This window comes from Anolis carolinensis, chromosome 5 (assembly GCF_035594765.1).
Source record: "Anolis carolinensis isolate JA03-04 chromosome 5, rAnoCar3.1.pri, whole genome shotgun sequence".
Taxonomy (NCBI): Eukaryota; Metazoa; Chordata; class Lepidosauria; order Squamata; family Dactyloidae; genus Anolis; species Anolis carolinensis.
The window spans coordinates 179,356,942-179,384,880 of NC_085845.1; the positions used below are offsets into that span (position 1 = coordinate 179,356,942).

At 38.3% G+C, this 27,939-nt stretch overlaps 1 protein-coding gene across 1 annotated transcript; it reads right to left on the reverse strand.

Annotated features, from left to right (window-relative positions):
* Nucleotides 1-1,645: 1,645 nt before the first annotated feature.
* hcfc2 (host cell factor C2) lies at nt 1,646-27,214 on the reverse strand. Its single transcript, XM_003220885.4, has 16 exons — nt 27,020-27,214; nt 26,559-26,707; nt 25,772-25,932; nt 25,262-25,470; nt 23,352-23,436; nt 19,794-19,897; nt 19,039-19,227; nt 17,285-17,455; nt 16,313-16,362; nt 15,486-15,603; nt 12,725-12,910; nt 11,718-11,779; nt 9,868-10,008; nt 9,400-9,585; nt 8,650-8,935; nt 1,646-7,933 (listed from the first exon to the last, which is right to left on the reverse strand). The coding sequence occupies exons 1-16, from the start codon at nt 27,183-27,185 to the stop codon at nt 7,908-7,910; spliced, it is 2,289 nt and encodes a 762-aa protein (XP_003220933.1). The 5' UTR covers nt 27,186-27,214; the 3' UTR covers nt 1,646-7,907.
* Between the last annotated feature and the right edge of the window lie 725 nt (nt 27,215-27,939).

The window sequence follows — 27,939 nt, forward strand, 5'->3', positions numbered from 1 at the left end:
AGCCCTTTAATAAAAGTAACATTTATACAAAGAAGCCAGTGAGCCACAGTGGTTTGAGCATTAGACTACTAGAGACATGGGCTCATATCAGCCATGAAAAGCCACTGGATATCCTTGGGCAAGTTACACACTTGGTCCAGGAAAACCCCGTCATAAGGTTTCCTTAGGCCAGTGGTTCTCAACCTGCGGGTCCCCAGATGTTTTGGCCTGCAACTCCTAGAAATCCTAACAGCAGGTAAGCTGGCTGGGATTTCTGGGAGTTGTAGGTCAAAACACCTGGGGACCCACAGGTTAAGAACCACTGCCTTAGGCTCATCATAAGTGGAAACTATTTGAGGGCATACAGCATCTATATGGCATTTGTGAGCTTTTTTTTAAAAAAAACTAAACCTGACTTCTCTGATTCTTCAGACCTGTAGGTTGGACATGCAATAGATCATGGGAGCTTTAATATACAGTAGAACTAGTGTAAGTAGGTTCTGTCTCAGGTCTGCCCCCATGTCCAGTAATGGATGGCAGCACAAGAAATGATCAGTTATGGGTATGATAAGAACAATCTTCACATCAGATACTTCACCCCTCTATCTTTCCCTACTCTGAACAGTTGTAGCAATACTATAGTAAGCCAGAGTCACTGCTGCAAATGGACCAAGCTCAGCAGCCAAGTGTTATTTTGTTCTGATAACTGTGTCAAGTAGCAAACTAGATTTCTGGCTTTCAGTGACTTTCTACCAGGGTAGTGGGTGTTGTTAAAATGTAAAGTTCAAGCTAGGTGAAAATAATTAGCAACAAAACTAAATCATCACCACACAAAGCTATCCCATAGCCGATGAATTTAGGTTCATTTCTTGAACTGCATTATTGGCTCTCATGCAACACACCAGTTGTCCACATTGCTGGTTGTAATACTTATTTGTAATGTGACAAGGAAAACAAGGGATTATATTATTTATAAGCTCATGTCAAAGTAACTGTCCCAACAGAGATAAATATGCGTGTTCTCAGTGTCCATGGATGCGGTCATGATTCAACAATCAAATAGCTTTGAATCTGTGGGTGGGACACTGCTTGTTAAGGCTCAGCTGTCTTACTTGCATGATACTTTGAATTCTAATAGGAACAGAACTTTATGTACTTAATCATTTTAGTTGTTGGTTCCTTTCGTTACCAACTACATTGCCTCGATGTGTCCTTACTTTGATGGAAGCTTCCAATTTTCATCATGGTTGCTCTTTTATGTCCAAATGGGAGATTATAGTGATTAAAATTGTAACTGCCTTCTGTGGGATTATACTGCACCTATTTCTACAGTCAGTGCGGAATCCTACATGTGTTATTGACTCAGTCTTGATAATAAGCTACCCTTAAGCATTAAAAATACTATTAAAGGTACAAAGATCTTGCTCATTCATCCCCTCTAGTAAGTAAAACTTTATTTTTATCCCGCCCTTGCCCTAGTAGCTGATATTTTACCAGGCACATACAAGGTATCTCTTAGCACCTTTATAAGTGAAAATGAATTAAAAGATTGACATTTTTAAAAAAATGAATTGTCTAAATACCAGAGATATATCATCCAACTACATATGCTGTCTCCTATAAATATGACTAACAACCTTAAATGATTCATACAGAGATAAAACAATTAGGACAAATCACTTTATTATTACAAACAATGCTGCTTTTCTTGTACAAAATATTGGATTTCTGTCAGAACATGGCAGCCAAAGGCCATAAGACAATCATGATCTGGCTTTACTTATCCCCACGTTCCAGTTTTTGTAAAGTCAATGGCTTACCAATGTGCTCTACTTCAAAATTATGCTCAAATATTGCTATAAATTATACATTAAAATGGCTGTTCAGATTATTATACCCCATCTTAATAAGCCAAGATGTGAAATAGCCTTCTCCACTTTACTGCCCCAATAATCAGACCAGGAAAGTTCCAATTCATATTAAAACAAATGCAAAGCATAGCTAGATTCACTTTTCCTAACCATGTGTCTATTTCCAAATGTTAATCCTAACGAATGTGGACTTGGTGAATCACTACAATTCAAGATGCCATTAATTGAATGAGCCTACTTTATTTGGGAATAAAAATTGGATATAGGCAACTGCTTCCTGAAACAGGACATGGTAATTAAGTACTGGCTTCCTGGAATGCTTAGATCACAAAGGTATGAGCACAATCACTGAGCAAGGCAAAGGTATTTCACATTGGCTTTCAAGATGTAATATAATCTGAATTAGGCCAGTTTCTTGTTCATATAGCTGGATACTCAGTCACAAAACACTTTTAAGTGGAAGTGATGCAGTATGTCATAAATAGCATGAACTTCTATTTATAACTTTCATACTAAGTCTATTATTCCTTGACATTACTACATGATGGATTCAGATGTATACAAGATGTTACACACATATTTTACAAAAGCAAATAAAAAGAGCTTTTATTAGTTTCTCAAACAGTCAGATTTATATTTTAAGTAAAGTTACAGTGGGTCTGATAGCCAAGTATAATGATTAGAGACTAAAATAGGCTTCAAATATAAACTCTAAATTGAGATTTATACATTTTAAGTGCTATTGAGAGAAACAGGCCACAAAAATAGTTATACAGTATAAAAACGGGGGACGGGCTACTACAGAGAACCATTATGCATGGTATTAATATGTTGACTATGGGGGAAACTAGACATGTGACAAATTATATAATAGCCTATGGCTAAGAATACACTTACACTGAAAATCATGTCTAGATTAACACCACTGTAAATTTACCTTTGGTAGTCATGATAATCCTTTTAAAAACAAGTGCAGAAATACATGAACTCAAAGTGCAAAATACTCACAGATGTATTCAACAGATCATATTGTTAAGTACTGTATCTACAATCAAAAGTTATTAGTAACTGAATAGCCACACAACAAAATTCTCACATCCTGTCACGGCATGCCCCTCTATCAAAAAGGGTTGTAAAATTTCACAACTCTTTTTGAGTCTTCCCATATTTATAAAGGTATATCTTTTCACTCCATGGTCATTGGCAGATCTGGATCTAATCCAGAGTTGGAAGTAGTGTATCGAAAGACCATAGTGGAAGGAAGCACACTGCTTGTCTGTGACAAGTAAAGGAAGAAACGACACATTCCTGGCCATCTTAGGCCTGGTACAATCTTAGGCAAGCCTCCATCTTTAAAGGCTACAACTGTAGAAATTTTCCAAAATTTGTATTTCACAGTACTGGTTAAGAACAATCTAAGGCAGTCTTCCTCAACTGGTTGTCTTCCTACCATATCGAAGTGCCTCAGCCAGCCACAACCAATGCAAGGAATATCAAAAGGTAGCTTGTATTTGTGGAAAGCAGAAGTGGGGATTTTGTGATCATCCAAATCTTGTCCTAGCATCCCTCACCAATGGCTATGTTGGAAGGGCAGCTGGAAGATGCTGTTCAGCAGTACTTTGCCCAACTCGGATTTATAGCTTATGTGATTTTAATTGCTAAGAATTATCTGAAGCTTAAGCTTTTTCTGGCACGAATGTTGCACAAATCCATTAGAAAAGGAATGAAACGTCAGGAGAGAATGCTTCTGGAACATGGCCATACAGCCCGGAAAATGCACAAATAAGAAAGGGTATTTATCAAACAAACAGTTAATAAGTCCAGTCTGTGCACAATGTCAGTGAACCAAAGGCTAGACACCTTGGCTGGGATCTTGTGTGTGTGTGTATAGCTCTGCATATGTAGTTTTATGTCCTATGCTACCCAGTAGTTAATAACCCCCACCGTGGAACTCTGCAGCTGTCACTTATTGTGGAGAGGGGTAGGCAATTCAGACATTTATTTATTTATTTACTATACTTTTACCCCACCTTCTCACCCCAAAGGGGACTCAGGGCGGCTTAACATGGCAAGACATACAGAAGCTGTTGATCCCCACTAGTGGGAGAAGAAATGAGGGCAAGAGTGCACCCTTTTTTTTCCATTTCCCCCAGGATCTCAAGCAACTGAATCTTCTTGGTCTAAATTGCCTTCCCTCCTCTGCCTCATTCCTTCTGACATGAAGGAGTAGCAGCAACAGCAGCCCATTACAGGACTTAACTCGTGCCAGGTATGGGAGGTTTTTGATGGGAGCATGAAGGTGAACAAACAGCTCTCTGCCCCAAATACGAAATTTTATATATGCATCTGTCATTAACAGGGTGCCAGTTGTCATTAGGCAACATAGCCAGCACCCCACATTCACTGGTGTTAGGAGCATAAGACCCCCGTGGAAGTGAAAAATCGCAAATAATGACCAAATCTGCAAAAGTCAAAACAGCGAACAGGAAAGGACAACTGTATAAATAACACTCCTTTTCCAACAGGATGTAGAAAATTCATCTCAGAAAAAGTTAATACGCGAAGTGAAATGCTGCATAACCTACTTCACTGAGCTGACAATGATAATAACAGTTTGCCATTTGGAGGTTGATACTAAAAATTCACCGAATTATAGCTTAAGCCTCTTCTATGCACAAAAATAACACACACTTTTAAGGAATATCCAATAAAAAGTACTACCTAAAAGCTATAGACATTTCCTACTCTTTTTTTCATGGCATTAGAGTGCTGTAGGATATGCAATGCTGGCCACAAAAACTATGTTCTGATACACTGGATCACTTCATGGTCATATGATTAAGTATTTCTTTCTCACTATATTAATCAGTTCTGAGGATGCAGTTGGAGTACCTTATTCTGAAGTCGTACATTTTTAAAAAATAGACCTTAACTGTGTGACTTTCAGCAAGTCACTTTTTCTCAGCATAGCTTCCCCTGGTCTGATAAATGGGACTACAAGTGGCCTTCCCCAAAGAAATTCTGCAGGTACAAAGAAATGATTGTAAAACACTAGCATTACCATAATCCACTTTTAAATGATCGTGTAGATCAAGTAATTCCCATCTTAACTGATTAGGCCTTAAGGGGAAAATCGAAGTGCAAAATAGTCAGTTTATTGCACATATGCATCTAACCAGGTTTCAAAATAAAACACCTTTTGCAAATCTCATTTTGATACGAAAGGGTAAAAGTCCACAAGAACCTTTGCTCACTCAAATGAATGTAAGTAGTGCTGCCATTCGTAACACGGTGTTCCCAATGGATTGTCCCTTTATGCTATATTAATCTAATGTACTGGCATAATTCAGATATTTTACGCTATAATTTGGTCAACAACTATCTCTACAAGGGCATTCAAATGCCTTTAGTTAGTACACTTGTGTGGTTAGGAACAGATTAACATTCCTATTCAAGAGCTGCTTCCCACAGAACACTTTTTGCTACAAAAGGTGTAGGATAAAGATTTACAATGCCATTTGTCAACACCATCCAAGCATCTATTTCGGTGTATGCAAATGGTTTTGATCCTACATCCATGCAGGAAAAATGTGAAGGGGGTTGAAGCTGGCACATTAGTGATAACATGATTAACATTAAATCTCATTATTAGGATATGAACATAAGGCCAAAAAAAAGGCCACAGAGAAAACTAATGGAAATGAAAATGTATGCCACAGAAACATGCAAATATGTGCAAATTTGCTTTTAACTTTTACACTAAAATTTTTTTCTGGAAGTAACACAAAGATGTTACAAAAGTTAAATTCACATTTAGTGCAAAATAGCATGAATATGCTGAAACAAAGCATACAGTTTTCTTTTCCTTTTTTCCCAAACGAAGCACTTATTATGGAGGACTTTAACGTATAAAAACTGTTGTAAACATTCAAAATATCTACAGATTTAGTATTTCTATGCCCATAAGAAATAGTAATAGTAGTGCATTCACACTGACTTTGCTTTTCAGAACAGGAGTGACTTACAAGTTGCATATCATTGGGATACTTTCAAAGATTATGTGTTTACAAACACTAGAAAAATCTTTACAAAAAGGAATATATTAAAATATTCTATACATTTTAAGTTACTATAAATGAAAATATTCACCTCACAAAATGTAGCATGAATATGAAATATAAGCCAGAAAAAACACTGACAAACCTACATATAGATCAAGACAGGGATGAGCAATTTCTATACATTTATGATTTTTCAGTCTGCATTTGGTACACCTTGCACCTATTTCTCATGTGATATCTGGTTAAGAGTTTGTTGGAAGACTTGCCTCTGGTATCACATTATCTCCATTGTAAAATATGAGGACTTCAGCTGTGCTGTATAGCTAAGTCAACAGCAGGGATGGAAAGCATGTGACCCTCAGTGCTGGACCACAACTACCACCATCAGTTACCACTGGCCATGTGGGCTCAGTCTATGGGGACTAAGAGTCAGAATCACATAATTGGAAGAGATCCCAAGGGCCATCCAGTCCAACCCCATTCTGCCATGCAGGAGCACCCAATCAAAGTACTCCTGGCAGATGACCATCCGCCCTATTTGAAAACCTACAGAGAAAGTGACTCCACCATACTCCAAGGTAGCACATTCCATTGTTGAACAGCTTGCTATCTAACAAGGCAGGTTGCATGCATTCCACCTAGAAAGACCCTGGTTGAATGATCCTGTGCATGTCTACTCAGAAGCAATTCCCATCAAATTCAAGGGAACCTATTCTCAACTCAGTGCTTGCAGGACTGGTGTCTAAAAAGGAGAGACATAACAGGCTGAACCTGGTGTCCAAAACAGTGATTAAATGCAGCCCTTTTTGTGAAAGAAGTTGCTCATCCCTTAGCTAACCATCATTGTAAGTAAGCATCATTCTTTAGTTCCTGTCTGGGTAAAATAAGCAGTGCTGAAAAGCACAGGGTCAGTGCAGAAACCAATGCTGAGTTATGCAGAGAGTTTGCCCTTATAATTGTTTTCACTTGCTGCATATCACTCCCACCGGTAAATTTGAAAACAGTTTTTTAAAAAGGAAACAGCAGTACTCCAAGAATTATATATGTCAATACACCTTGCCAGATTTATCAATATATACTTATGTAAATACACACACAAACGCTTCCTGTTTTCCCCCACCACTACTTTGCTGGTATGGGAGATTTGGAATGCATATCCTGGTGGCAAGCTGTATATTAGACGCAACACCCTAACAATTGGGTGTGGAAGGAAGAGAGACAAATCACATGTAGCTGAAACACATACAATTGTAAATTATGATCAGAACTACCAACAGAAAATATAAATAGGCAATTACTGGGACAAACATTCTTGGGAACTCTTTCTTCCAACAGATCCTCAAGCAGCTGTTCAATTAGATTTGAAACTTGTCAGTTTGCATTGAGAGCTGTTTAAGGAGAAAATTAGCACAAGTTCATACCTGTCGTTCCTACCCCATCCATCTTCTTCTAATACTTTTCATGCTAAATCAGTCTTCCTTTTTTTAAAAAAAATAGTGAAGTTTAAAAATTCAACTGAACATTTACATCTATGAACATAGTGAGCTAAAACATAATCTAGCTCAGTGTTGTCTGTTCCGACCGACAGTGACCCTTCAAAATTCCATCCAGGGTCTTTTCAAGTTGTAACTGAAGATGCGCCAGGGATTGAACCCTGGACCTTTATATGCCAAGCATTTGCTCACTGAGCTATGGCACACTGCTATAAGCTGGAAGCTAATGTGTTGGTGGCTGGGAGGGGTACATAAGTTGGTAGCTTAAAGGAAGACTCTCCAAAAATTCAAATACACATGTAACCCTCTTGATATGAGCCAAGGACTCCACTCTGAGACCACACTGGATAAAATAGTATAAAAATACAGTCACTATGGGTCCAGTTCTGCACACCTGTATGGCACTGATGCTGTGAAGTTAAGACATTGTAAAACGAAATGTTTGGAAGATTTTCGTGAATTCTAATTGCTACTCCACAACTTGCTGTAACAACATGATGCTTCTATTTTGAACCTGATGTTTTCGTTTCTGCAAAGAAAGAGAAAATGCTGTTTAAAACATCCAGCTTTCAGAGAAGATGTGTCCAGCTTTGATGTGCTTTAGATTTGGTTTAACTCAGGTTTGAGGAATGAACCCTTGGAGAAGGGAAAATGTCAAAATAGTTGTGTGCGTTATGGTTTGGGAGGAAACAGGCTGAAGCAGTGGTACTATGATCCAAATGACCTGCAAGACAGCACTGCAGTTTGAATGATCTTGTCCTTTTACGACAGAGTGTTTAAAAAGTAAACCTTTGGAGAACAAACCAAAGGAGACTGTGACAACAACAAACTGCAAACAGAAATGGAAAAAAAACAAAATCAGGAGCGAGACATACCCTCATCTCACACTGCAACCTACATCATGAACAAAGACATAAATGCGCTGAAATGGGATGTTCTTATAAGCCTTGTTGAGGTTTAAAAGAAAACTCAGGAGGAAGATGTGGAAAGAAGTGGCATTAAACAAGAGAATGCTGGATGAATTCTCAGTGGTGCTGACTTACGTTCCTATGGTCAACCCTATGTCTCACAGGGTTCAGGATACTAACTATTGGTTGAGTATCCCTTATCTGGAATTCCAAAATCCTCTAAAACCCCAAAGTATCCATATGGATGGCTGAGTAATATTAGCGAAATCACAATTTCAAACATCTAGTAGACATATGAGAGAAAGGTTTGGGCATCTAGGTAAATCACTTCCTTTACCTTGAAGCCACCGAACTTGTGTGGCTGGTCCATATCCCCTCTCGTTCTTGGCTGAGATCCGGAACACAATGGCAGGTTTGGATGTGTGATCAACATGGGCATTTGCAAGCTGCGCAGCAGTCACTGTACATGAGGTCTTAAGGCCACAATAGATTTTCATAAACATAAGCTGACTAGGATTCTCATGGAGCTGGGTGGTTCTTATAGCCAAGTAGGCGGAATATTCCAAGATATTTCCTGAAGGCGAAACAGGAGGCTCCCATGAAAGGTGAATACAATCAGCACTCTGAGGAGGAGGAGGAAATAACATAAAAATAACATAGAAAGATAATTTTAGGGAACTAAACCTAAATTCAGAAATAGGAGGATTGGTTAAGGTTCCTCATGAGTGTTTTAAAAATGTAACACAGAGGCTCTCTTTGTTATATATTACATTTCATCAAAACTCTGCTGGACACCAAAAAAGAAGAAGAAATGGCTATGTCACCACCAAGGATAGTGATGGGAAACATGTGGTCCTCCAAAAACTGTTAACCTACAGCTTTCATCTGCCCAAGCCAGCATAGCTAACAGCAAGGGATGATGTGAGCTGAAGTCCAAATCACTTGGCGAACTGCAAATTTGCCATCTTTGATACTGGGAACTTAGTACTTAGCACCTGCCATCTATTTCTATCACTATTTCCCCTTGGGATAAGAGCAAGCTGCAAAATACTAAACATATCCACCAGTTTGCATGTTCATTTCTCACCTTGCTAATTTTGACAATGGAAGGCGCGCCAGGAAATCCAGGGATGCAGGTTTTGAATTCACTGACTTTACTGAATGGCCCTACACCACAGCCATTGATTGCAGCAACTCTGAACCTGTATAAGGTGCCAGGAGTAAGATCCTGTTTCTTAAGTAAAGTGTCATTGGGAACATCTACATTGTCTCCCTAAGCAAAACAAAACAAAGAGGAACAAAATCATTTATTTGCTTGATAATTTTAAGAGTTCAAAGAAGCAAACTCTAGCATGTTATCTTTGCAGAATGGGCATCAAGAACCTGCAGTTGCTTCATCTTAATAACACAACCCACCTATTAATGATACTTAGATACACGAAACTGCACTGATCACAAGCTGATTCTTCTTTTTTTAATCTAAATCTCTCTCCCTCCTTCTTTATAATCATTGCAGGTGTTTTTAAACTAGAAGATGGATAGAATAAACAGTTACCTTGCCAGAAATAAAGGCCTTTTCTTCTGTTAGTAAATAAAATTGGTTCACTAAACCATTGTTGCTTTGAAAAATACCAACATCATGCCACCTTCGTTCTTGCATTCTCAACCTTGCATTCTGTTTGGGCGGCGATGTTTTCTAGGGTTCGGAAAACAAGTTTCATTAAAGTATGGATGGTATACATAGCAATAATTTACAGTATAAGCACACATCCTTGCATCTATATATATAAAAGAGTGATGGAATCCTGGCGACCGCCAAAACAACAAAACTAAATACCCCACAACCTCGAAAATTGACAACACAACCCATCATCCACGCCTCTAGGTTGATACAACAAAAAGAAAAGAAAAATAAAGTCCTAATTAGAGGGAGAGGAATAATTGTTTTTATCCAATTGCTGCCAGTTAGAAGGCTAAGCTCCGCCCACTTGGTCTCCTAGCAACCCACTCACCCAGGGGACAGGCAGAGTTAGGCCTCACTTAGGCCTCTTCCACACTGCCTATAAAATACAGATTATCAGATTTTAACTGGATTATATGGCAGTGTAGACTCAAGGCCCTTCCACACAGCTATATAACCCATGTAATCTTATATTATCTGCTTTAACTGGATTATCTGGACTCCACACCTTTACCCTTTACCTTAACTACCACCAATTCCTCAATACTTCATTTCCCATACCACCATACTTCGCCACAGCAACGCGTGGCTGGGCACAGCTAGTTGCTTGATATAAAGAAGAAAGACAAGGACTTTGTATTTATCCATACTGGCAACAGATATCCTGCCAACAGTACGGAAAATACACAAATTATCACATATGTGCATTGGCATGATATTAACACCACCAAACATTTTTAGGTATTCAAAATATAGATTATCTCAGCAATATGATAACAATATGATCTCTTTGTTGCAGTGGAGCTGAGGCTCAGAGATGTTGAAGCTACTAAATTCTGATGGCTACAAATCACTGCCCCTTTTTATTGACTTTATAAAAAGATTTAGATAATTTTAATTGCCATATACTTTTCTTTTTCCCATCTCAATTGAGGGTATAGGTTTGTTATTTTGCACATCAAAACAAACAAGTCTCTGCTGATATGGATTGATAGTTCTTGTACAGCTTTTCTTCATTGCAGTTTATACACATGATATTTCTTCAGTATAATATTTCTTCAATATTACAATGACAGTATAATATCTAAACCAATGGCGTGTATGCTGTCATCTTATATATTAGTCTTGTAAACAAGCCTTCGCTGTTTACTCATCTGCAAAATACTCGACTAGCCTAATGGGTCTGGCAAAGGAGAGATTAAGAATTCTAGTAATCTTACAGCAGCCCCTTTCTTTTTTTTCCTTTGGCAGAAATGAGATGCCATGCTTTATCTCTTCTCTGACAGTCCTCACACTTACCTGCATTAAATTGTTGTAGCTACCCCCTCCCTCCCCACACACACTGCTTCCAGTTGCCTCTAAACTGGTTGTTAAATCAGAAAAAGATGTAATTTTCTCTTCAAAGCCAGGTGTTTGGGGAGCATGTATATTTTTAAAGGGAAGGTTTGGGGGATAAAGGCTATGTTGCAACTAATGTGAAAAATTCAAATGCACAGAAGGGTATGTTGCAAATCATAGTGAGTTTGAGGACTACTGGTGCATGCACACACACATCCCTGCAAAAACAGTCCCCTCTGCATTAGACAGAGGGAGACAACTTTAAAACTATGATGCCTATCTACGTTAGTTCAACTACCAAAACAAGCTTTATTAGCTAGCCAAAGGCCATCAGTATGAGGCATGCCATATTAACTCGCCTTCTTTCACACAATACATTTACTTACAGGCAATTGTAGAGCTGAACTAATAGAAGTGTCTCTAGTTGAGGACATAGTTGGCTCTTTAGCTAGAAGAAAAAGAAGGTTTTTACATTTCAGTAAATATATCTTTCCATGGCAGTTTTTGAATGCATTTCATGGATAATGCTTCATCAGCATAATTTTAAACGCAGACATTCTTTTTAGAAAGTAGCTGTAAACTGTAACTAATTATTTATTTGCAGTATTTGTATCCCACTTTCTCACAAGGAGACTCAAAGGGGCTATATGTCAAGAATATAGTTTCATGCAAGTATACACTGAGTGGTAGAAATGGAGTGGAATTAATACACATTGCTGATTGCAGTGGGTTTTTGACAGTAAAAGAAGCAGGATTAATGAAGGATTTTCAGTATGAATTCCACAATTTTTTAGATGCAATGAGTTTTAGAAATAATGCCCAAACTTCTTCAAAACACTGACAAAATAGTTTTACTCAAAATTCATGAACATGGAAACAAACAAACAAACAAACAAACAAAGCTTCCACAGTGTTTGTATGGCGAATAAATGACATACTGAGTGAAAAAAGATATCCAAGAAAATAGATTTAACAAGAGGAAGCACTATGTCCCTTGGGAAAGAAAGTATTTATTTTTTAGATGTTCAGCACCCACAAACTCCATACTTACAGATGGATGCAATTAGAAGTCACCATAAAATAATAGCTGATATCTACAAAAATACTTAATGAAATAACTAATGCTTCCACAATCAAAAAGGAAGGTTAAGTAATTCAAAATAAAAAACACGTTTTTTCAAAAACAACTCAAAAAGAAACCAGTACCAATAACTGGGTCATAAATTTGTTTGCAGACTTAAACACAGAATTGCCTGTGTGACAAAAGGCTTATTTATATCACAGTTTAATAAACACAGTTTAATAAGCACTGTGCCATATGAGATACAAAGTCACAATTATAAAGGTGGTGATATTATGATTAAAAATATATGGTATGTGAAACATGTCAAACCTTCAGGTTTTGACGTGGCTGCTGTTAATGAAGTTTCATCTTTTAAAGCTGCCCCATTTGTACTTGATGACTCAGTTTTAACAGCCTGCTGGGATGCCACATTTTGTGCAGTAGAGGCAATACCGGATACGGAAGTGTCCAGTTTTTGAGATCTTGAGTCAAAGTCAAGTAATTCAGTCACATTTACTGAAAAGAAAAAGCACAACACATATTAAGAGTGACTTCAAAAAGCATGGCAAATCCAAGCTTTGGATTTCTCTCAGAAAGAGATGTGACCTCAATTTCCTTTAGAACTAGGCCTGGTTTACAAGTGCAGCAAACAGAAATGATAAAATACTGAGGTGTAAGTATGACCATACCACTTCAGACTGCAGGCATAAATTATTCCTTTTTTAAAATCCTAGTTCACAGGGTCAAAAATCATCAAAACAACACTGAGAAAATGTTTAGATAAGTCTTTCCCTGGCTGTGCTATCCAACTTCAAGGATGTTTTATGCTTTTGATATCAAAACCAACATTTAAAAATATGAGCTTTTACCAACAATGTTATGTTGTACCATCCATAATACTTCTTCATTCAATTTAAATGCAAAGCCTAGCCTACATACAGGATTTAGAATACAGAGACTTTGGAGTTTATTTGTCTGCTTTTAAAACAACACCCTTATTGAGGACTAGATTCCTGTACAACTCCAGAAACTTCTTTCAAAATTGCAAAGATAACTTGCAATATATTTTGGACAAGGGAAGAAGTATGAATGGGATTTAAGAACACACAAGATGAGTTTAACAAAATGATGAAAGCCTAGAGGGCATACAATGTTTTATTCAGCGCTAGCTTGGGTACCCAGCGATGCTTGGGTTATTTGAAAAGGGCCTTGTTTGTTTTTAGATGTGAGGTAATATCAGTTTGGTCATATGTTACACTATTTCTAAGAGAGAAAAAACTAAGTCTTTGCTTTTGTTTTGTATGAATGCTTTCATTAGAAAATGAATAAGGATGTGGGTGAACTACAATTTCCAAAAATCTTGAGTCAACCCTCCCAAAATTCCCCCAGTATACAAAGTTGGCCGTGTTGGGTCTGTGTGGCAATTTGGTCCAGATCCTTCGTCAGCTGGGTTCAGTGTTCTCTGGATAAGGGTGAATTACAACTCCCAGATTTCCAGGGCAATCTTCTTGAAACACCTGCCAAGATTCATAGTTGGCCATGTTGATTCTGTGTGGTAAGTTCAGTCCAGATCCATCATCAGATAGGTTCAGTGTTCTTGGAATACGGGCGAACTATAATTCCTGGGTGTCAAGGTAAATCACCCCCAAACCCTGCCAGTATGCAAATTTAGCCATGTTGGACCTGTGTGCCAAGTGAGCTCCAGGTCCATTGTTGGTGGGGTTCAGAGTGCTCTTAGATGGCAGGTGAACTATAGATCCCAGTCCCTACAACTCCGAGAAATCATGGTGAATTCTCCCCAAACCTCTCTAGTATGTTCAGTTGCTGATCAGTTCCTCTGTTTGCTGTGTGCCATAGGAAATAGTAGGAAAGAGTTAAGAGTCAGTGGGTGGGGTCATGCAAATGAAGAGAGAAAGGGACATTGGGATGTGCTTGCTGTCACCTGCAATGTCCTGGAAGGGAGTGACTTGGTGGTTCCTCAGCACTGGAAACTATATCCTGTTTGTAGAGGCTGGAGACTGTCTGTGTGAGCGGACACCTATGCCACATACACACATACAGATTTTCACTTTTATTATGTGTATACCCTGTTTCCCCTAAAATAAGACATCCCCAGAAAATAAGACCTAGTAGAGGTTTTGCTGAATTGCTAAATATAAGGCCTCCCCCGAAAGTAAGACCTAGCAAAGTTTTTGTTTGGAAGCATGCCCGTTGAACAGAACACCAAAGCATGCAGGATTGGTAAATGTACATACCATAGATTGTTGTACATGAAAATAATGATAGTAACAAGAAATTTTTGATAAGATTCACAGTTTGTCTGGTTATGCTGGTTTGTGATGACAACTATGGTACAGTATATAATAAATGTTCAATTTTTTTGTTCAACAATAAATGTGAATTCTTCTTCATGGAAAAATAAGACATCCCCTGAAAATAAGACCTAGCACATCTTTGGGAGCAAAAATTAATATAAGACACTGTCTTATTTTCGGGGAAACACGGTAGGTAAGTCTTTGTTACTGCCGCCCTTCATCAGATGGAATTGATGAAGCTAAAGAATAACTCACCAAACCTTGTGCCAAATAAAACTTGCCAGACTTTAAGATGCCACAGCTCTTTGCTATTGTTTAGACAAAATAAGCAATCTCTCCTACAGATAGGGCAACTGTGCGACAGACATGGTCTATCTCCCCCCCCCCCCCCCCCGCCTCCAAACACGCACAAACTAATGAGTCACTGGCAGATTCAGTATTTCCCAATTAAAGTAAATCACTCTGAAAAGATGATCTGCTTTAACACTAGGCCATATACTGGAAATGTTTTGAATATCTTAAAATCATTGGTCATTTTATTAAATATACCAATACAGGGGAATCATGGCTATGCAAATATTGCTTGTTCTTATCTGTCTGACATGCTTTCTTCATTCACTGAAGCATCATCTGTTGTCTGAAAACAGTTTCCATTCAACCCTACCTTGGTTCATTTACTAAACCAACACTGAAACATATCTTTTTGTTCTCTGTACAGCTGGAAGTCACCCCACATTTCTAATTCCATTTTCACTGACCACATATGCTCCTCTTACCTAAAGTGCTACCAGGTAAACGTAAAGAGGCACCAGGCTCTTTGGAAATGGAATGGTTTTTCTTTGCATTGTCAGGTTCCAAAACCTTTCCTTTAGTCTCAGAAATAGAAACTTGTACCTAAACAGGGGAAACAAACTGCAATTAGTTTACAATAAAATGATTTGCTATGTCAGCCACGTCATCAGTTTTGTCCCAAAACTGAAGAAAACCTCCAAAACATGTAAAAATATACAAGCACCTAGAATAATTTAATACCATGCCTAATAACTATGTTTCAATCTTCAGCCCTTCTTAAAATGGTGAGAGGATTACTTTGGGTTGGAATTTTGTGAGGGACTACAGAGGGAAATAGAAGTAACAGGTATTTGAGTTTGGAGGAGGACAGCCTGTAGAGTGCTGCCGAGGAAACTGGGACACAGCTTCCATGCAGTTACCGCCTCCTCTTTTTGACCTTTCTGCTATTTTATGAATCTATATTTCACACACTAAGGTACAGAATTGAATAGCAGTATCAAAATTCTGATGGTATCTACACTGAGCAAGATCTTTTCATCAGCTTCTGTAGCCATGAGTATATGCTTGAAGCCCCATCTTACTACGTTACCTCACCTCACATTTTGCTGTACAGAGGGATGAATGTTCTTAAACTTAGACTAAAGGTTATTGGACTGTAACTCCCATCAGACATACCCAGCATAGCCAAGTTAAATGACTCATAGGAATTGCAATCTGCAAGCTGCCTACAGTTCAACTAAAATATTTTTCCCCTAACATATTATAAATGTTTAGAAAATTCAAGCTTTATCCCTCATAAATATATACTTACATTGTTCGGAGCTTTATTGAGAGTTTGGCTGTGAAGATCCAACTTGATTCCTGGAGGAAAGACGATATGCATTAACTGTAGGTTTTAATGCAGGGAAGAACTATCTTTCATATACATGTGACAAACAGCAGAAGATTGCATGAAGCTTTGAGATGCATTGAGATCTATTATACCATTTAAGTGTAACACAAAGATTCAGTTTGTTTTCATATCACTATCAAAAATAGTGATATGAAAATTGTTTCTCATGACAACATATTCTAAACTGAAAACAGACGGTAAGAAGAAAACATATGGTCTTTTGGACTGCAACTCCTATCAGTATTACCCAGCACATACTATAGGCATAGATATTGGAGCTGAAATTCATCTCTCTAAGGATAAAACACAGTCAATTTTAAACAGAATTGACAGCATATAGTGCATCAGGGAACATTTCAATTCCAGAAGTCGTTGCAATATTAACAGTAGAAAATAACTGGCTCTAATGATGGAAGATAAAATGAAAATGGGAGATTAAGAAACATTAGGAGAAAAGCTTCATGGTTGATTCTGTCATACAAATATTAATTTTCTCAAGATCTGTCTTCAGCCAACCTTCTCTAGCACACCTTCAAATTTTTTAGAATGAGTAAATGTGAAACTGAAAAAAAAAACCCCAGAATTTATGAAGGTTGAGGAAAGCAATATGTTTAACTCTGAAAAAAGAAGCCTCTTGGTGGTCTCTCATCTGTTCTAAATAGAGCTGAGCTTGTTAGCTTCCAAGATCAGATAGGATCTGGCGCTTTAGGATATTTAGGCCTTTATCTCTCTCTCTCTCTCTCTCTCTCTCTCTCCCCCCCCCCCCCCCCCCCCCAGTATCACCCCAAAACGGATACACACCACAGGTCCCACATCTTTAATAAAAAGAAAGAAGTCTTACAACTGTTTTGCCTATAATTTTAATGAATGTTGAAAAACCATATGTATTACCTGAAGATGCCTCAGGAACCACAGTAATGGGCATTTCAGCCACAGGTGTTGGAACATCCAAATTCAACTGAAGAAGATACCCTTCCACAGTAGGTACTTCATCCCACTTAACTTGAAATGAATTAGTAGTTGCTCGGATTAGCTGTACCGCTGAGGGTGCTGGTGGTTTCTCTTAAAGAACAATGAGCTCCAATTACATTAGGACAGTTTAAGATCCTGCAAGAGACTCATTATTTATGCTTCAATATCAAATGTATCTGTTATTTAGCAATAAACACTCTGGAAAGAGTGCATGTTGCACATTGAATAGCTCTGACTAAACAAACCAAAGCTGCTTTGTGTCTCCTTTGTGGAGACATAATAATAATAATAATAATAATAATAATAATAATAATAATAATAATAATAGGATCACAAGCCTGAAAAGTTATAGAAAATGAACACGTAAAAGTACTCTGAGACTTCCAAATTCAGACTGACAGAGTTTTGGAGAACAATACTCCTGACCTCACGATCATGTTAAAAAACAATGTACGGATCATCAATGTTGCAATCCCAGGTGACAGCAGAATCGACGAGAAGCAACTGGAAAAGCTGACGCGATAAGAGGATTTAAAGATTGAACTGCAAAGACTCTGGCACAAGTCAGTAAAAGTGGTCCCAGTGGTGATCAGCACACTATGTGAGTGCCTAAAGACCTTGGCCAGCACTTGAAAACAATTGGCGCCGACAAAGTTACCATCAGCTGCAAAAGGCCACCCTACTCGGATCTGCATACATTATTTGCCAATATATCACATAGTCCTAGACACTTGGGAAGTGTTCGATGTATGATCCAATACAAAAGTCAGCATAGTGATCTTGTTTGCTGTGTACTAACTTGTTGTGTATCAAATGATAATAACAACAACCACCAAGGGAACACAAACAGACTGAGGCCATACTAGCGTCATATTGTGGTTCCATACATTAAGTCATGTATATTGAAACTCCCAGGTCTAACTTCTGATTTTTGGGAGCATATGGAAGTACTGATAGGACATCTGGGAAAAAATAATCACTTCCAAGGCAGAGTCCAACAAGTGCCACCTGTTTAGACTGAATATGGAAGAAATGAAGAGTGCCCTTTTTCAGTACTTTATTTATAAAAATGCTTACTTGCTTGACTAGTCTGAAATGTTCTATAAAATGTTTCCATGAATTTTTCTGCTTATATTTGATGCTGCACATAACCAATTTGCTACAAATAACAAAATAGTGGAACCTTGATATCCACTGTGATTTGGTTCCAGAACTCCCAGTGGATATCAAAATCTGTGGATGCTTAAGTCCATTACATATAATGGCATGGTAAAATGATGTTCCATATATATAGGAATATTTTCAAGTTGTGGGTGGTTGAATCTGTGGATATGGAGGACAAACTTTATTAACAAAAATAGCAGATAGGGTTTGTGCAGCCCTAGTTTGCCCAGCTTGAGTATGATGGCAAATTATGGTTTGCTGAAATGAAAAAAAAATGGAAAAGAAGTTTAATGGAAGTCCAGAAATATATTATACTCTTCTAGACCTTTGAACAATAGCTTGAACTATGGGAATGTTACAGCTGCATCAACTCTAAATGTGGAGGCTCGGTTTGTCATGCATCTGAAATATGTGTAATATTTTTGAATGTTTACAAAAATCAGATGTATAGTATATGGGTTACAAATGTTAATCCATAAAGTTATCAAGATTATTATTTGGTCACTCACCTGTATCGAGATACCAAAGATCTTTGCAACAAACTTGATTGTTCCAAGCTTTCCGGTAGCCATCTCTGCCACTCCATACATACAAACGAGTTCCAACTACAACAGCACAATGACCAGCTCTTGGGCCAGGCAACAAGTTATTTTTGTCTTCCTGACAATCTGAGATTAGACCTATCCATTCCATAGTATCTAACAAATAAAACATAACAAAAATCAGTGAATGAAAGCATGATAGTTCTCAAACCATCACTTTAAATCTATCTATAGAGTATTGATTGATCAAACAGGTATGAGGAAATTTCCACTTTGAACATTGTGTTTAAAATCCACAAATCAGATATTTTCATGATCGCAATTTTTTAATTTTTGAGTAACCAAATATTTGGTAAAGAATCTGCATGACAGGAACATGTAGTAGACATAACTAGACTTTTAAGAACTTTTGGGATTCTGCCTAATAGTAAAACTAAACAAGAATGTTATATATCACAAAATGAATACTGAAGTCTAAATGTTTTGTATCATACCTTCACTAAATCCTTCAGGCACTCTTAAGATGCAGCATTGGCTTTTAACTTGTTATCTTTTAAAATGAAATGTAATACTTGAGAACTACTGGTTGACAAACTACAGAGTGGCAGAAACCCCAGCAGAATAAAAATTATACCACTTCCAATATGTCATTGGGATATATTTCTGCTCCACCAGTATACAGGGTGGCTTTGTAAATTAAAAAAAAGCATGAGGATACTAACCTAAGTTTAAGTAAGAAAACGAGCCAGTACATTTCCATTCTCCATCTTGAGAAGATAAGTTTTCATCTATGTTCTGTGGAACCCATCCACCAAAAACATACATTCTGCAAACATGAAGGAGGGCAGGGAGGATAGGAAGAAAATGGTTCAAAAGATAAGCACATTTATTTTCCAAGGTTTATTTTGCTATGGTCATTTCTTACACTGTTCCAAAATTTCTGTCATAAATCCAACTGTTGATCCTAATTAGAGAAGAACAGCTGAATCATTGGAAACTTGATAAGTCAACACCTATGTATGTTTTGTTGATTCAATGGGTCTACACTTGTTGTATATAGGACAAAATTTCCTCCTTTTTTTAAATTAGAGCTTGAACTTCTTTCCTTTTCTACCAGTTCCAATTTTCTGTGTCACACTGCAAGCTGCTCTCATGATTTCTTGTTTCCTAGATTAGTGATTCTCAAACCTTGGCCTTCCAGATGTTTTGAACTCCAACTATCACAAGTTAGTTTGGTTAATGGTGAGGGATTCTGGGAGCTGAAGTGCAAAACACCCACCTTGTCTCTCTCACAACAAACCCAAGCAAAAAACAAAAAACAAAGAAACCCATCTGTGCTATTTATTTGGCTTGTAAGGGAAGAGAAAGGCAAGGCTGTTGGGTTTGGACATCACAAGAAACAAACCATGTAATGAAGGTTTGTTTAGCTGCATCCATTTGCAGCAGGACCTATCAGGCAGCATGCACAACTGCAAAATTTGGATGTCACAATATAAAAAGTGAGTGGGGAGTTATGGTTTATTTACAAGTATGAATGACCCAACAATGTACACCAGGGTGCAGTTTTTGGATTTTGGAATGCCTGTTTTTGCCTATACAGACAGTCCCCTGGTTACAAACATCCAACTCATAGTTAAGAACGGGGTGAGACAACAGGAAGTGAGAAATCTATCCCTCAGAAGGGAAATTCAGTCTTGAAAAGGTGTCTCAACAACTGAAGCTTTAGCACTAATCCTTGTTTCCACAAGTCAATTCTTTTCAAAATCCAATTATCACAGGGACAAAAAGTGATGTGAAATCTTCTGAGCAGGGACACAGAGAGCAAAACAAAGACGACATGGGTGTTAACACTTCATTATGCTATCCAAAGCACACACATATGTGTGTGTGTCTGTATGTGTATTTGGCTGGAGTTAAACTTGAAAAATGTACCTGTTCCAGCTGACATACAAATTCAACTTAAGAACAAATCTACAGAACATATCTTGTTCATGCCTTCAGGGACTGCCTGTATATACACAATGAGATCTCTTGAAGATGAGACCTAACTCTAAACACAAAATTAATTTATGATTCATATATACTCAGCCTGAAGGTAACTTTATACAATATTTTAAATAATGTTGTGCATGAAACAAAGTTTGTGTAAACTGAACCATTAGAAACAAATGTATCACTATCTCAGCCATTCAGGTGGACAACTTTGGATTTTGGGGGATTCTGGATTGTGGAATTCTGGATAAGGGATATTCAACCTGTATCATAGTAAGTAGCTACAAGTAAAGAGATATCTGTAGCTATCTGTTACCAGACAATCAGATGTGTCATCATAAATGTCCCCATATAATAAAACCAACAAGCAAACTTATTTTTAACAAAGCTTTTGAGTTAACAGTAGCAAAATAGTAAGAATCCAGAGTTATATATACAACAAGGTGCAAGGATCCAGTAAATGGTGTGATGGATTCTATGCTGTACAAAGCTAAAGTGAAAAGCATGGAGACCTACATAATTCCTTGCCTGGAATATTACCTGCAGCCCCGTGTAAGAGGATCATATGCCCATAACAAATACATTAAAAAAAAAGATGCCATGCACAATTCTATCTAGAAGATAGATCTAAGCTCTATCTAAGCTCTAGATTTTGTCAAGCTTAGAGAAGGTCCAATGAAAGCATTAAGAAGCAAATTAGTTGTGCCTAACTCAAAGCATGACCAAATCAGAATTCAGTTTTATTTCTATTTATCATTTTTATATAACTTTTCTACCCATTAGGCAATGGACAACATGTATTTAACACATTAAATATATTAATAAAAGCTTTAAAGACAAATAAAAACACTCCTCAAAAGCATTTAAAACTAAACAGTTAAAACATAAAATATCTTACAGCATACATGTGCCATGTTTCCAGTTACACAATGGACATTAATAGGAGCTCTAGCCAGATATTCAGCCAACGTACAGCAGGTGATGGTAGGAATACTGGGACGTTGACCATACTGTTCCTGGGCCTTTTTGATGTTTACATGCATAAGCCTACTCATGATGTGGTCTTCATGCACTGGCACATAGAAAGTGACATTCAGTTTATGGATGCTTGGAAGAAAAAAGTTTGGTAGAAACAGTGCTGGAGAAAAGCCTTCTGACTCAAATCCATTCCTCATGGTATGTTGGATTAGACATCTTCAGAGGACTGTGACTGTATACTGTACATGTAAATGGAATATACTAACAATACCAGTAGCCAATAAATATACTTAAAGTTCTTACCTGCTATACTTAAGCCTTCCCACACATCTCAATTCAACTGCTATCTGGGCTAACATTGAGTAGCTCTTATTATATTTTATTAGCTTTTTATTTTTTTCCTAATTTTTCACTGGCATACTATACAAAATGCACAGGGGTTGTTCTTATCAAAATAGTATGTAAACAACACTTAAACTTCAAATAACCTGCGTAGAACTGAGCTGTGCTTTGCAGCTATACCAACGTATACCCCTGAAAAGAAATCACAGAATCGAGCTATGCATGGCACATGTGGTGGTAAACCACTCAAATAACAATTTGATCCTAAGATGTTATTTAAATTGCTTCCTATCCTAATGCCACCAGAATTGCTAAAGGCTCAATTCCCAAACTGGAACTTGGCCTGGCCTTGGAACCAGAAAACCTCCTCATCCTGATATTCAGAGTGAGCTGCCATATTGCAGCCATATAAGTTATGATCAATTCAAAAGTCAGTATCTTGTGTTTCCAAAATTATGATCCTGCTATTCTAAGAAACTGGTGGGCCCCAACTGCCTCCAAGCAACCCTAAACATTATTAGGGTATGTGTGGAATTTCCCCAATGATTTTTGCCCTGCTCTCCAATCATTTAAATCTCAGGAGAAGCCATTTTACATTTGGCGATCCCAGTGGACTGTGTATGCCCCCTGCTTTAAACTGATAGAAAGATTTGCCTTTTCTTTCCCTAAAGGATAACATAAGTTTCTAATTAATTTCAAGTTATGACTCTGAAATCAATTCGGAGAATTAAATGTCTCTAAAGGGGAGTTATTCGTTTGTAGGTAATCACCCAAATCAAAGCAATACACTTCAGTTTTTGGGTGTTCCAAAGTCAACTCTTTCACCTACAGGAAAGCTTTGTGTATGGCTGATGGTGTTTGGCTTTCACAGAGATGGGCACAGGCAGGATTCCTAAATATAAACACTACAGTAACAGTCTCCTACTAGGTGTACCTTTCTATAGGTGAGCTTTTAACAACAGACATACTTGTTTCCTATTACATTGGCTGTATGGAGACTACGAGGAAGTGGCACTGTCCCTTTAGATTCTAATTTCGACCAAGTCATTGATTCTGTTAAGAAAAAAAATCAGAGAGAGAGAAGGAGGGAGGGAAAAGGGAGGAAGAGATTACTTCTTTGAACACGATATTGACCATATCATTTCTTGAATGCCTGCAAAACACATAATGGCACATGGACCTAACTGTCTAAGATAGCATTATCTGCCTACAGTTTATTTATTTATTTCAAATATTTCTATCCCACCCTTCTCACCCGGAGGGACTCAGGGCAGCGTACAATTGGCAACAATTCGATGCCGATACATCATTAAAACCAACAACATATTAAAATATATTACAATCAATTAAATACAGTATAAAATATAAAACATAAAACATATGCTTAAAATCCGTTCGTCCAATATCCTCCAATTTTATCCATATAACAATCTGGGTCGTCTTTATCATTTATTCGTTAAAAGCCTGGGCACAAAGCCATGTTTTTAAGGCTTTTCTAAAACTCAAAAGGGTTGGGGCTTGCCGTATATCTCTACAGTTCTCAAGGAATTTATATAGCTAGGACATAGACTTAATGTAGCATATGGACAAGGCAGAGTCTGTGGATTGTTATACTGTACTTGCAAAAAACAGAAGTGGACAAGCTCTGGGAAAGCGGGAGATTCTCCGACCCGCCTCTGAACCCACTGTACTGTGGTGCTATGCCACCAAATGTGTTGCTGCTCTGCTGAATTCTGATGGTACAGCAAGAAACCCCACAGATTTACTTTTGGAAACAAGCTATATGGGGAACACATGACTTGTGTAAAACAGAACTGTGTTTCCAAGGGGTTTCCAGGAGAACAGTTCTTCTTTAAAACAAGGTGCATACTCCTCATATACTTTAGGATTTGGTGGGGAAAGAATTTCTAGTGGTATGTCACAATTGCAGTGGCAATTGAGCCAGTGATAGTAGGAATTATAAAATAGACAGGAGAACTGAGCCTTCTATTGCCCATAGATCCCATGTTGCTTACCTCAGTTTTAGGACAGAATTATCACTATTACAAATACTTAAATACTTCTAAAGTGAACATATCTTCTAATAGTGAGCAGTTTGAGCCCACCTTCACGCATTTTAAGAATATAGTCAGCCCTACATATTCACTGAGGTTAGGGGCACAGGGCTCTCACAAAAGTGTAAATTCTGCAAATAAAAAAATCACTATTTGTTCAGTCTGAGAGAATGACTCTCTGGGAATTTCAAGAGCCTCCAGTGTGACTCTATGGTCAAATTCTGATGGAAGTTGACCACAGAAGCATATTAGCAGATCTAAAAATGCTTAAAGAAGTGTTCTCTCTAGGTCTTCCAGCACAGCTCTATGATCAATGTCTGGCAGAGTTGATCACAGAATCATATTGGAAGATGTAGAGATGACTAAAGAGAACCTATAACTCAAATCCGTGTATAATCGAATTAATAAATATCAAATCTACAAATGTGAAGGGCCTACTGTACACCTGAAACATTAAAGGAGAATGATACAAAAAGGTATTTTTAAAATATGTGGTATCATACAGGCACACCTGATGGGGAGGAGGATTGGTTGCAGTTCCCTGTCCAAAATATACAAGGTGGCAAAGTTGGATATGTTTTTAATATATATTGTGTTAAAAGAAGAGGCTGCACAATGAGTGCAATATTCACAATATACACTGTGCACTTAAATTATAAATTCTTCATAACTAGCATTGAACTATTGCTATATTTTGTAAGCCGCCCTGAGTCCCCCTTCGGGGGTGAGAAGGGTAGGGTATAAGTACAGTAAATAAATAAATAAATATGCATTTGATATGCAAGACACACAGAAATACTTTTTTGCCATTTGACTATACTCACCAATGTCAAGCTCCCAAAGGTCATTAAGTCGACAGCCAGACATCCCTCCAAAGATAAACATCTTTGCATTTCCAGAGTCTTTCCTACAGTATATAACGGCTGTATGAGATTCTCTGGGTGAAGGCAGAACACCTTTGGTTACTGGAATATTCCAGCCTGTGATTCCTGAACCATGCTGTAGCTCCAACTCATAAAAATCATTTAAATACCTAGGGTGTGATGATGAGAAAAGAAGTCAGTAAAACCCTCACTCTATCAATATAGTATACATGTTTTGCTGCCAAAATTATGGGTAGTTTAGAAAGACCAAAAGAATTTGAGAGAGATATCATATTACTTTGGAATTCTCTCCCATAGATAGTTGCCAAAGCCAAAGTATATATGAAATTACACATTCAACAAGCAAGAAAAAATAGGTATGTTCTAATTGCTAGCACCACAAGAAGGTTTAAATACTAGGAGGCCAAAACAAGGAATTCTAAGTATTCTGTTCCAACTTCTGCATCATACCTGGGAATATTGTTATTAGAGTCTTCACTCTCATTTGCTAGTCCTCCAAATAAGTAACACTTGTTACCATACAAAGAAAAGCTGTGGCCGAGGCGAGGACAAGGTGGCAAGCCTGTTGATGGATGTTGGGGTTTCATTTTCTTCCACAGCCATCGACTTGCCTGGAAGATAGATCAGAAACATGTACATAAACCAACTTATTAGACTGACAATATTACCAGACAAAACTTTCACTTCATGGAACGTTATGAGGAACTGAGGCTGATGTTGTTCTCTGCTTATAACGTTACCACTACCTTTCTTCTTTTCATTTTTTAACTGTCAGGGAAGAAATACCAAAAAAGTGGTACAATTCATTTTGACAGTGCAAGAAGCCATCCATCTGGAAGCACCCTAGGCAGCACCTCAGATGCAAAGATGCACTTGCGGAGGAGGGTTGGCAAAATGATGTAAGGATCTCATTTATTTTATTTGCAGTAAAATCATAACAGCAGCCAGTTTGGCAATGGCTACAGTCATTACACATGAAGTTACATATAAGTCTTGTGCTATGAGCACATGTTTCTGGGAAGACTGGTTAGTGTACATCTAGTTCAAGATTTTTTCTTAAAAGATATGCATCTAGTTTTTCAACAGGTAAAATTCTACCACAGTTCACATTTTACAAATTTTATAACTAAATATATTCACAATCATCCTTTTCAAGAGATCTAGGGATTCTCAGTCAACCAGTATGTAACACTGTAATTTTTAAGGAGAGATAAATAATTATAAGTATCACTCATACCTGTAATTCATATAAATCATTACTGTATCTTCCATATTCAACCATTCCTCCGAATACCAGTATTCTGGTACCATCACAAACAAATCCATGGGCTGCACAGCCTGGCGGAATATCGCCTCTAACAGCAGGAAGAAACCACTGGTTTGTAGCTAGGTTAGAACACACAAAACATTTCAAATGTAAATGTGCCTGCATCAGATGATACAAATTGAATACTGCAACTTCCCATCAAAACTGTTAGATAAGAAATCTTAAGCGGCTGAGGGGGGAAAGGAAGGGGCCTGAGGCTGTTAGGAATGGTGGGAGTTGAAGTCCAAAACACCTGGAAGGCCCAGGTTGGCCCATCCCCACCACCTCTTCGAGCAGCTGAACCCAAAGGCCTGCTACCAAAAGCAGGCCTTCAACCCTGAAGGCAACGGGGAGACCCTCCTCCATCCCTCCCTGTGCCCTCGCGTCCTCACCGGTGTTGTAGACGTGGAGCTCGTCTGCGATGCCCTCGTTCCCGCCTCCGAAGATGATGACCAGCTCGCGGATGGCGGCGGCGCGGTGCCCGTGGCGGGATCGAGGCACCGGCCCCGTGAAGGAAGACACTCGCCTCCAGTTGAGGGCAGCGGCGTCCGCCGCCATCTTAGAACGCCGCTCCCACAATGCACCGCGGTGGCGGCGTCGCTGATCAAAAAGGAACCCTGCCGAAGGAATGCCATTTGGCAAAGGCTTCGTTCATACTATGGAGCAGGCCTGGGCAAGCCTCGGGCCTCCAGGTGTTTTGGACTTCAACTCCCACAATTCCTAACATGGCCATATTCCAGAAGAATTCTCTCCTGACGTTTCGCCCTCATCTACGGCAGGCGTCCTCAGAGGTTGTGAGGTCTGTTGGAAACTAGGCAAGGGAGGTTTATATATCTGTGGAATAATGTCCAAGGTGGGAGAAATAACTCTTTTTCTGTTGGATGCAAGTGTGAATGTTGCAGTTGGTCACCTTGATTAGCATTGAATAGCCTTCCTGCTTGGGGCATCCTTTGTTGGGGGGTGATGATTAGTTGTCTCTGAGACAAGAGACAAGAAACAGTCAGGGCCAGCTAATCACCTCCCCAATAAAGGATTCCCCCAGGCAGGAAGCAGCCAAGCATTGCAGCTGCAAGACTATTCAATGCCTAATCAAGGTGGCCAATTTCAGCATTCACACCTGCTTCCAACAGACAGGTGATTAGTTGTCCCTGGTTGTTTCTTGTCTCATGTCTCAGGGCCAGCTAATCACCCCCTAACAAAGGATTCCCCCAGGCAGGAAGCAGCCAAGCATTGCAGGTGCAAAGCTATTCAATGCTAATCAACTTGCCTCCAACAGACAAGAATTCTTTCTTTGTTTCTTGTCTCTTGTTTC

What these genes read in the sequence shown, in the direction of transcription:
- hcfc2 (XM_003220885.4), bottom strand. Translation starts at nt 27,185, where the DNA reads ATGGCGGCGGACGCCGCTGCCCTCAACTGGAGGCGAGTGTCTTCCTTC. An exon ending in TCTTTGGTATCTCGATACAG is followed by an intron (nt 17,456 to 19,038) that starts GTGAGTGACCAA and finishes TTGTTCTTTAAG; the next exon opens with AGAAACCACCAGCACCCTCA. An exon ending in TTTACCTGGTAGCACTTTAG is followed by an intron (nt 12,911 to 15,485) that starts GTAAGAGGAGCA and finishes TTTTCTTTTCAG; the next exon opens with TAAATGTGACTGAATTACTT.